Source organism: Pseudoliparis swirei, chromosome 21 (genome assembly GCF_029220125.1).
Source record: "Pseudoliparis swirei isolate HS2019 ecotype Mariana Trench chromosome 21, NWPU_hadal_v1, whole genome shotgun sequence".
NCBI classification, from domain to species: domain Eukaryota; kingdom Metazoa; phylum Chordata; class Actinopteri; order Perciformes; family Liparidae; genus Pseudoliparis; species Pseudoliparis swirei.
In genome coordinates, this window is record NC_079408.1 from 3,258,430 (window position 1) to 3,269,763 (window position 11,334).

General features: G+C 45.3%; 1 protein-coding gene across 2 annotated transcripts in view; it reads left to right on the forward strand.

Annotated features, from left to right (window-relative positions):
• The window catches only part of htr2cl1 (5-hydroxytryptamine (serotonin) receptor 2C, G protein-coupled-like 1), a 67,402-nt gene extending 59,769 nt beyond the window's left edge, over positions 1 to 7,633 (forward strand). For both annotated transcript variants that reach the window (XM_056442873.1, XM_056442875.1), the window contains 6 exons: positions 505 to 1,464; positions 2,390 to 2,590; positions 3,445 to 3,608; positions 3,681 to 3,840; positions 4,715 to 4,950; positions 6,816 to 7,633. In XM_056442873.1, the coding sequence (XP_056298848.1) occupies positions 1,080 to 1,464; positions 2,390 to 2,590; positions 3,445 to 3,608; positions 3,681 to 3,840; positions 4,715 to 4,950; positions 6,816 to 7,376 (1,707 nt within the window). In that variant the 5' untranslated portion in view covers positions 505 to 1,079 and the 3' untranslated portion in view covers positions 7,377 to 7,633. The remainder of the gene's footprint in view (positions 1 to 504; positions 1,465 to 2,389; positions 2,591 to 3,444; positions 3,609 to 3,680; positions 3,841 to 4,714; positions 4,951 to 6,815) is intronic.
• The last annotated feature ends 3,701 nt before the right edge of the window (positions 7,634 to 11,334 follow it).

Genomic DNA, 11,334 nt, shown 5'->3' on the forward strand with positions numbered 1-11,334 from the left:
GTTCTGTTCATGGTCTTTTCACCTGGAAGTGGTGCTATCTGAGAGGGTTCTACTGAGAACCCCTTTTTATACCAAGGGCTTCATCTAAGAACCACCAATGGGTTCTACTGAGAACCCCTTTATATACCAAGGGCTTCATCTAAGAACCACCAATGGGTTCTACTGAGAACCCCTTTATATACCAAGGATTTCATCCAAGAACCACCATGGGGTTCTTTTGAGGACCTTTTTATATTTTAGGGGTTTCATCAAGAACACACTTGGGGGGTTCTACCAAAATCTCACAACAATCGTTGTTCACAATCACAGTTATATGGGAGTTGTGAGCTGGGAGGATCTTCGAAAAACATTTGATCAAAAAAGGGTTCTTGTGAAGCAAAAGGCTCCTCCAGGAGGAAAAGAACCCTAATTTCTATTGACCGTATCTGATAAATGGTTAAAATCACAGACCAATCAACAATCAGGGAGGTGCCAGGGGTAATTATTTTGTTGGTTCCTTCACAGATCAACCTGATCCTCAAGTCCGACCTCAAAGAACAAGACCGTTGCATCACTTCGGACCTGCTGGACCCAGCAGAAGGTTCTACAGCTGATAGACGCTCGTCTGCAGGACGACCGCTGAAGACCCGGAGCGGTAGCCATGGATACGAGGACCCCGACGTCCATCTGCACTCTAGAAACTCTCAAACTCTCCTTGACGTGACTGACCCCCACAAAGCAACGCGGGACCTTTGGAGACCACCTTGAGAACTCTTTGAGACCACCTTGAGAATTCCTCGCCGATGATTTATGGGCAAGAAATGGGAGATTCAAAGCTTCGGGAACCATTTGTTTCTGCTTGCAGCTAGCGAGACTTCATTGGAATACAAGATAAACAAAGATATTCCGATCCCCCGATCCCCCTTTTCCTCGCCACTCCCCATCTTCCTCCCCCGATCTTTCCCCGTTTTGGAAGACCCTCTTCAAAACTCTTCCATTAATGCCGACCGCATTTCTCTCTCCACCGTCCTCCTCCCTCTGCCGGTGAGGCCTCCCCCCCCGTTTAGACTCCTCGTAGGGTACGGGTCTGTCTTTGGGGGATGGGCGGCCCGGAGAGGGCCCTCCTGGGGGGCTTCAGCACCACCACCTCTTCCCTGGAGGCCAGCGGTCGGATTGCGTGGCCCAGCATAAACCCCCTGGACCTCAACCAGACCCTGCCGTGGGGGGTGGGCGGCGGCGGCGGCCTGGACAATTCCACCTGGGAGTCGGTCACCAGGGCGGCGATGAAGGAGAAGAACTGGCCGGCGCTGCTCATCCTCGTCATCATCGCGCTGACGATCGGCGGCAACATCCTGGTGATCCTGGCGGTGTCGCTGGAGAAGAAGCTCCAGAACGCCACCAACTTCTTCCTGAGGTCGCTGGCCGTGGCCGACATGCTGGTGGGCATCCTGGTGATGCCGGTGTCCCTCATAAACATCCTCTACGGTAAAGTCTGACCACTGAAGCGCTTTGAGTGATGACGTCGTTCTCTACGGCATCTTACCGTAATCTGAGTGAAGATGAGTCCAGTCGTTCAAGTCAGGCCTTTGTTTTTTTCTCAATTTAATCTATATTAGTTTTTTGAGGGGGTGTTTGGTTCCACCCAGAACCCCCTTGGAAAGGTTCTTCAGAGAACTGTTTATTGGGGCAGTGGTTCGTACCAGAACCCCCTCAGGAAGTTCTGTAAATGATCTTTTCACCTATTCAGGGTGCCAACAAGAATCAACTGAGAGGGTTCTACTGAGGGGGCGACTTCTCTGGTTGTATAGAAGTCCATCGTGATGGTGATTATCATCATAATCATGTTAAATGGTGAGAGACCTGTCTGTAACACATGAAGCATAGACTTCTATACAACCAGAGGAGTCTCCCCCTGGTGGTCAGGAGAGAGAATGCAGCTTTAACACATGAAGCGTAGACTTCTATACCACCAGAGGAGTCTCCCCCTGGTGGTCAGGAGAGAGAATGCAGCTTTAACACATGAAGCGTAGACTTCTATACAACCAGAGGAGTCGACCCTGGTGGCCAGGAGAGAGAATGCAGCTTTAACACATGAAGCGTAGACTTCTATACAACCAGAGGAGTCTCCCCCTGGTGGTCAGGAGAGAGAATACAGCTTTAACACATGAAGCGTAGACATCTATACAACCAGAGGAGTCTCCCCCTGGTGGCCAGGAGAGAGAATGCAGCTTTAACACATGAAGCGTAGACTTCTATACAACCAGAGGAGTCGCCCCCTGGTGGCCAGGAGAGAGAATGCTTCATGCAAACACATGTATCGAACCATCCTCCACGTGATCATCACGATGCTTTCCACCTGGTTGATCAGAAATGTAACGCCACCTCCTCCTCCTCCTCCTCCTCCCCACAGACTACGCCTGGCCCCTCCCCAGCGCTCTGTGTCCCATCTGGATCTACCTGGACGTGCTGTTCTCCACCTCCTCCATCATGCACCTTTGCGCCATCTCTCTGGACCGCTTCGTGGCGATCCGGAACCCCATCGAGCACAGCCGCTTCAACTCCCGCACCAAGGCCATGATGAAGATCGCCGCTGTGTGGACCATCTCCATAGGTCAACACCTTTATACACGGCCATCCACTGACAAACAACTTGAGTTTTACTGTGGAGGGTTTTTTAAAGGGGCAGTACACACAGTCACAAAATAGATATTTAAATAATCTCTTCTTTTTTTTTAGATTAGTTTTTTTGAGGCAGCAGCAAAATATTTTTTATGAATAAATAATGACATTTAAATAAAGTAGGACATAAATAAAGGAAATGAAAAACTAATGAATAAAATGTATCGAATTGGGAAAATTCATCAAATTGATTACAAAATAATAATAATAATAAAAATAAAAAAATTAAAAATTGTAATTACAAATTTGAATGTAATTTAATTTTAAAAAAAAATTTAATAAGAAAATATAAAAAATATATATAAAATTTAAAAAACAAAATAAATTTTATGAATAAAATAAATGTAATACATTTTGTGAATTAAATTAATAAATTATATTATATATATAATAATATAATTTATTAAAAAGAAAAGCAATCTTTTTTAGAGAGCCTGCAGGCCACTAGTTCTCCGACACGCTAGTAGCCATCTCTCCATCGTGTATGTGTCCGTGCATGTGTCTGTGTGTGTGTGTGTGTGTGTCCTGTGGAGGAGAGTGCTGCGTTCTCCAGGGATTAAATGACATTTTAAACTTTCCTCTCAGACCTCTTGTCAGTTGATGTCGTTTCGTGCCCTTTTAGACCCAGGAGAGCCTCCATGTCACACATACACACACACACACAAGCACACACACACACACACACACACACCGTACACTAAATGCTCCATGTGGGATACAGTGGCTTTGTGTGTGAAGCCGCAATCCAAATGTAGATTTACAAGAGGAACATTTTAACCTTTAAAGGCGTGTCGATGCCCATCCCGGTGATCGGCCTCCACAACGAGGACAAGGTCTTCGTGAACGGCAGCTGCGTCCTCAACGAGGAGCGCTTCATGCTGATTGGCTCGTTCGTGGCCTTCTTCATCCCACTGGTCATCATGGTGGTGTCGTACTGCCTCACCATACAGGTAGCCGTGTCCGCCCACTGCCTGCTCTACGTCCTTGCTCTTCTTCACCCTCCTCCTCCTCCTCCTCTCCAGGTGCTCCAGCGGCAGGCCACCGTCTTCCTGTGCGAGGCCAAGTCGTCGTCCCAGCAGCCTTTGCACACGCCGCCGGTGATGAAGAACACGCTGCAGCCTCCGCGCAGCAGCACCTTCCTCATCCCTCAGATCACCAGGCTCGCCCCTCAAGACGCAGACGGTATGGGGGGGGGGGGGCTATATATATATATATATTTGATGTATTATTATATATAATATATATAAATAATATATTATATATATATTAAATATATATAATCATATATATAATATACATCCAATATATATAATATATTATATATATGATTATATATACTTAATATATATTATATATTATTTATCCAATATATATATATGATACATAATATATGTATATTTTATTTATAATACATATATGTTATATATATCCTATATTATTATTAATATATATATTATATTATTATATTGGATATGATATTGATATAATAATATATATTATGTATAATATATATATCCGTGGGGGGGGGGGTATGTTCATTCATATTAATAATAAAAGATGGAGTCCACCAAGTCCGTTAAGTAGATCACAGCAGCTCAGTCAGCAGCTCCGTGTTCTAAGTATGAAGAACAACGGACATTGAAAAGTGTCATTTCACTTGTTAGCTAGCTATAGTTGTCATAGCTCGCTAGTTAGCTCGCTAGGCTAACGTTAGCGTGTCCTTCTGCTCGCTCCACCATGCGACTCCTCTGGTGGCAGCGACGTTAAAGCGTGACTGAAGTGTTGCGTCGTTCCCTTTGACTCGTTTCCTCTGGCTGTCGACGTCTGTTTGGTTTATACGGAGAGTTAGCGCTATGGGAACGATTCATCGTGTCCTCCTCCTCCACAAAATATATTAAATATGCTTTCCGTGGTTTGTTGTCCGAGTCACGGTGATAACCACAGGTGGAATGTAACTAAGTACATTTAATAAAGTAACCATCCTAGTTTTATTTTTTGTAATAAATGGCGCTCTATTTGTTCATCCGAAACTCATTTGGTGATGCCCCGCCCACAGAGTTAAAGGCCCCGCCTCCCAGCAGCAGACGAAACACCCTGAGCTGTCTGAAGTGGGAGGAGTCCGGCATCCGGCTCAGCATCTCCATGCCGGACGGCATCGGCGTCGTCCCCATCTCGGAGGCGTCGTCTCAGCTCAGCTCGCCGGCCGCCGGGCCGGGGCGGAGCGACGCGTCGGGTTGCCACGGGCGACGGGGCATGATGCAGGCCATAAAGAACGAGCGGCGGGCGTCCAAGGTAAACAGAGACGAGGACAACGAGTGGACGAGAAAATACTGAAAAAAGAGACAGAAACGCTACAAGGAGACAGAAACGCTACAAAGAGACAAAGAGACAGAAACGCTACAAAGAGACAAAGAGACAAAAACGCTACAAAGAGACAAAGAGACAGAAACGCTACAAAGAGACAAAGAGATAGAAACGCTACAAAGAGACAGAAACGCTACAAAGAGACAAAGAGACATAAACACGACAAAGAGACAGAAACGCTACAAAGAGACAAACGCTACAAAGAGACAAAGAGACAGAAACGCTACAAAGAGACAAAGAGACAAAAACGCTACAAAGAGACAAAGAGACAGAAACGCTACAAAGAGACAGAAGCACTACAAAGAGACAGAAACGCTACAAAGAGACAAAGAGACAGAAACGCTACAAAGAGACATAAACACTACAAAGAGACAGAAACGCGACAAAGAGACAGAAATGCTACAAAGAGACAGAAGCACTACAAAGAGATAGAAACTCTACAAAGAGACAAAGACAGAAACGCTTCAAAGAGACAAAGAGACAGAAACGCTACAAAGAGACAGAAACACGACAAAGAAACAGAAACGCTACAAAGAGACAAAGAGACAGAAACACGACAAAGAAACAGAAACGCTACAAAGAGACAAAGAGACAGAAACGCTACAAAGAGACAAAGAAACAGAAATGCTACAAAGAGACAAAGAGACAGAAACACGACAAAGAAACAGAAACGCTACAAAGAGACAAAGAGACAGAAACGCTACAAAGAGACAAAGAAACAGAAACGCTACAAAGAGACAAAGAGACAGAAACGCTACAAAGAGACGAAGAGACACAACGCTGTGTCTGTTGAGTCTAAATCAGTGGTCCCCAAACTACGGCCCGCGGGCCGAATCCGGCCCGCCTCCACATTTGGCCCGGCCCCCTGAACAATACCAGAGACGCGTTCCGATTTATTATTTTGTTCACCTGGCCCGCTGCCGTTGAGATTACAGTGAGACGCGGAGAAAATGTGGAGTGGTGCTCTTCACAATAGAACATCTTTGATGGGACGTGTCGCGTCTCGGCCAATCAGCGTTCAGATGTCCACAGCGTTTGGGAAGTTAGGTTAGCTTGAATGTTAGTCCGCTACATCTGCTGCTGTCACGCTGCACGGTGTAGCGATGCTAACAAAGTACCCGTACGTTAAACACGATGTGATTTAGCATATTTTTAGCATCGATACTTCATTAAAAGAGCGATCAGAGCTCACGCGCTGCTCCGCTCCGTTAAACGCTGTCTGCATGCGCAGCGCTCACAGCGAGTGGCGCGCTCATAGCCGTGATGTGCGCACACAGGTGAGGACACTCTCACTAGCACATTCTCACTAGCCCCCCCCCCGGCTGGCCCTCCAGCAGACAAGGCAAATGTTATGTGGCCCTCTTAGGAAAAAGTTTGGGGACCCCTGGTCTAAATAAAGAGATTCATGAGATGTACAGGTTGTTGTTTTCATTGGCGTTGTGGTCTTTTATTTATTTATTTGTTTTTTAAAATTTGTTTCTTTGTTCATTTTTTTCTTTGTTTATTTTTTCTTTCTTTATTTGTTTATTTTTTCTTTGTTTCTTTGTTTCTTTGTTTATTTGTTTCTTTGTCTATTTATTCATTTGTTTCCTTGTTTCTGTTTCCCCAGGTCCTGGGCATCGTCTTCTTCCTCTTCCTCGTCTTTGTTCATTTTTTTCTTTGTTTATTTTTTCTTTGTTTCTTTGTGTATTTTTTCTTTATTTCTTTGTTTATTTTTTCTTTATTTCTTTGTTTATTTTTTCTTTGTTTCTTTGTCTATTTATTCATTTGTTTCCTTGTTTCTGTTTGCCCAGGTCCTGGGCATCGTCTTCTTCCTCTTCCTCGTCATGTGGTGCCCGTTCTTCGTCACCAACGTGACCTTCGTGCTGTGCCGCGGCTCGTGTGACGAGTCGGTTCTGAACGACCTCCTGAACGTGTTTGTGTGGGTGGGCTACATCTCGTCGGGGGTCAACCCGCTGGTCTACACGCTGTTCAACAAGACGTACCGCCGCGCCTTCTCCAGCTACATCCGCTGCCGCTACGCCGCGGACGCCAACGCCGCCGGAGGCAAGACCCTCCTGGTGCCGCCGCCGTCGTGCTCGTCGCACGCCGTGACGCCGCTGCTGGCGGGCGGCCATGGGAAGGCGGGCGGCGTGGACCGCAACAGCAACTTTCGCAACGGCGGCAGGGGCGTCAACGGGAGGCCGGCGGCGGACCCAGTGGACGCCACGGACGACGAGGCGCACGCGGCGGCGGGGACGGAGGCGCTCGGCGTCTCCGACCGCCGGCTCTCGGAGGCGGAGACGGAGGCGGAGCTCGAGCTGTCGCTCATCAGCTACGGCCCCGCCTCCAGAGAACACACCAGCAGCGTGTGACCGCTTTAGTTGTTGTTGTTGTCGTTGTTGTTGTTAGACGCCCTGCAGACTAGCTCCGGTTGAGACACCTTATCCCCGACAGGAAATGAACGTTCTGGGGCGAAAGCGTTCGGTAGAACATGGCGAGCCGAGGTCACGGAGTCGAGCGGCGACCACGCCGAAGGTCAACGGGGTCACGCCTTCGCTAAGAGTCCAGATCCAGTCCCAAAGATCCGGCTCCACGGGGACTCTCCAAAAACTGAACCAAATATATTTTTGTGCCGGATGACAGCAAAACTATATATATATATATTTATATTGATATATTTATTTATATTTATATACATATATATATATTTATTTATATAAATATATATATATATTTATATATATTTATTTATATAAATATATTTATTTATATTTATATACATATATTATATATTTATATATATTTATTTATATATATATATATATTTATATAAATATACTTATTTTTATATATATATCTATGTATAGATATATATATGAAAATGAACCTTTTCAGCATGTATAATCCAACTATTCAACCGAGTGTGTGTGTGTGTGTGTGGGGGGGGGGGTTATCTGCATGGACAAAAGATGAAGGAATGTACATCGACCGCCGGTCTCCGGTGGACACACAATACCATCTGGTGGTCGCACCAAGAACGTCACCACCCTCTGAACAAGAGGCTAAAAGAGCTAATAAGAATAAAAGAAGATGAAGAAGACGAAGAACAATGGCGTGGGCCCCTTTGTAAAGAATCTGAGTCCCAACTTCGAGAAAAATGAAAAGAAAAAAAGGTTTTTAATGACAATAATGGAGAAAGTTTCAAATATAAAACAGATCTAAAAGTACAAGAAAGTTTTTTTTATGTTGAAGTGCACAGAAGCTTCCTGTGATGTCATCAGCTCAGCAGCATCGTCACGTTCAAGACTCCGCCTCCGAGATCTTCCTCAGCTTTGATCAGCAAACAATCAATACGATCAATATTCTTGTATATATATATACTTTACATAAAGGGTTCTAACCATGTGTAAAAGGTACCCTGAACCCTGTGTGAGAGGTTCCATAGAGAACTTTTCTATGGTGTAATGGTTCCACCTTCTTAGGGGACTCAAAGGAACCCACACAAATAAAAGGTACTCACTAGAACCAGGTCTGGTACCTTTTGTAAAGGTTCCACCTGAAGGATTCGACCGAGAACTCGACATAAAGGTTCTAACTATAGAGCGATACGTAAAAGGTACCCAGAACCTCATGTGAGAGGTTCCACAGAGAACCCTTCTGTGGTGTAATGGTTTCACCTTCTTAGGGGACTCAAGGGAACCCACCCAGTTCTACTGAGACCCCATAAGGACCGGCTACTTCAGTTCAATGGAGTGGTTTGTGTTGTATAGGAAATCCATTGAGAAAAAAGGTGTTGAGAGATCTCTTAAAGGGCCAGTCCACCAGTTTATAACGGTAGAAACAAAAAATATATATCCTTCACTCTCACAAATAAAAGGTACTCACTAGAACCAGGTCTGGTACCTTTTGTAAAGGTTCCACCTGAAGGATTCGACCGAGAGCTCTACGTACAGGTTTTAACTTTAGAACGATACGTAAAAGGTACCCAGAACCTTGTGTGAGAGGTTCCACAGAGAACCCTTCTGTGGTGTAATGGTTTCACCTTCAGAAGTGGACTTAATGGAACCCACACAGTTCTACTGTGACCCCATAAGGACCGGCTACTTCAGTTCAATAGAGCTGAGTGATACTCACTAGAACCACGTCTGGTACCTTTTGTAAAGGTTCCACCTGAAGGATTTGACCGAGAACTCGACCTAAAGGTTCTAACTATAGAGCGATATGTAAAAGGTACCCAGAACCCTGTGTGAGAGGTTCTACAGAGAACCCTTCTTAGGGGAGTTAAAGGAACCCACACGAGGTCCATCGAGACCCCAACCAAGGGGTTCTACTGTGGACCTTTTTTATGTGTCTAGTGTGCAATCCAGAATACATTTAAGGGGGTTCTAGAGAGAACCCTTTTATGGTGCAATGGTTCCACCTTCTTAGGGGACTTGAAGGAACCCACACAGAGTTCTACTGAGACCCCCAATCAAGGGGTTCTACTGTGGACCCTTTCTATGTGTCTAGTGTTTAATCCAGAACACACTGAAGGGGGTTCTAGAGAGAACCCTTTTATGGTGCAATGGTTCCATACAACACCTAAGGGCGCCAACAAGAACCCACACAAGGTCCTACCGAGACCCCTTTCATATCCCAAGGGGTTCTGGGTAGAACCACAGGACTGCAGGGAGAACCCGTGAGGAACCGTTATGTCTAAGTGTGTGATGTCATCACATGTCACGAGGCTTTCTTTAAACCTGGAGGTCAAAGGTTTGATGGACGCGAGGCAGAAGGAGGAGTCTATTAAAGATGTTGCATTGTGGGACTTGTAGTGTTTTGGGAGATGGAGATCTCGGCTTCAAATTGTTGACCAAACTTGGTTTAATTTTTCAAAATGTAGTCTCTTAAAATCTGTACTGGCCCTTTAAGTGCAAAAAATATCAACATTTCCACCTGAATGTAAAGCCCACTTCTCTTTACCCAAAATGGAGGATACTCGTTCATTTAATCCGACTTTCTGGAGCGTTCTGGAGACGTTTATTGACAGAGTTTCGTATTATTGCGTTTCAGGAGCTTGTATTCCATGTTTTGGGGCTTTATGAAACGATATCGCTCATTTGAATATAGTCGAACTCGATGAGTGGGATGTCTGAAAACAAGCAAATACTGCGCGATGAAAACCAGCAATAAAATATTCCCCGGAGCATTTCTACAAGTCTTGAGTTGGAAATTCCGGAGTTAAAAAGAAAAGTTTTATTCGTGTGATAGTTTGATAGAAAACAGCAGCGGAGGATGAGGATGTGGGAGGAGTCAGAAAAAGACGAAAACCATAAAGTTTTTTTTTTTAAACTGAATATCGGCGGTTTGAGTTAGCCTAGCTTAGCCTAGCTTAGCCCAGAGTTAAACTGAAACTTACCCCCGTTTCCAATCTTTATGCTAAGCTAAGCTATGCTAACCATCTGCTCCTTTAACTGTAGCGATGCCAAAGGAACTCGATGGGACTGGTGGGGCCTAAACTCTTGACCTTTGACCTTTGAACTTTGCAACTGTCAAACACGAAGCTCCGCCCCCAAGCGGCTCTGAGGTCTTGAACGCCCCTCGTTTGTTTGTTTTTATACATTTTAATCGTGACACATTCTGAGTCCATACGATGGTTTGACGCCGTGGACTTTATTTTATTTTATTTGGTGTGATGCTGCTTTTTATTTATTAAAATATTATTCTAATGCGTGGACGACTCTTATTTGTACGTTAACAACACGGGTGTGTTGTTGTTGTTGTTGTTGTTGTTGTTATATAAACACATGACAAAGTAAATAGTCGTAGGCCTGTGCAGGGGGTCTCTGAGGAGCTTTGAACTGGTTCTGGACCAGTTTCGGTCTAGTCCTGCTCCTCTAGAGACCTCAGTGTAGTCCTGGTCCTCTAGAGACCTCAGTGTAGTCCTGGTCCTCTAGAGACCTCAGTGTAGTCCTGGTCCTCTAGAGACCTCGGTGTAGTCCTGGTCCTCTAGAGACCTCAGTGTAGTCCTGGTCCTCTATAGACCTCAGTCTAGTCCTGGTCCTCTATAGACCTCAGTGTAGTCCTGGTCCTCTAGAGACCTCAGTGTAGTCCTGGTCCTCTAGAGACCTCAGTGTAGTCCTGGTCCTCTAGAGACCTCAGTGTAGTCCTGGTCCTCTAGAGACCTCAGTGTAGTCCTGGTCCTCTGTAGACCTCAGTGTAGTCCTGGTCCTCTAGAGACCTCAGTGTAGTCCTGGTCCTCTAGAGACCTCAGTGTAGTCCTGGTCCTCTAGAGACCTCAGTGTAGTCCTGGTCCTCTAGAGACCTCAGTGTAGTCCTGGTCCTCTAGAG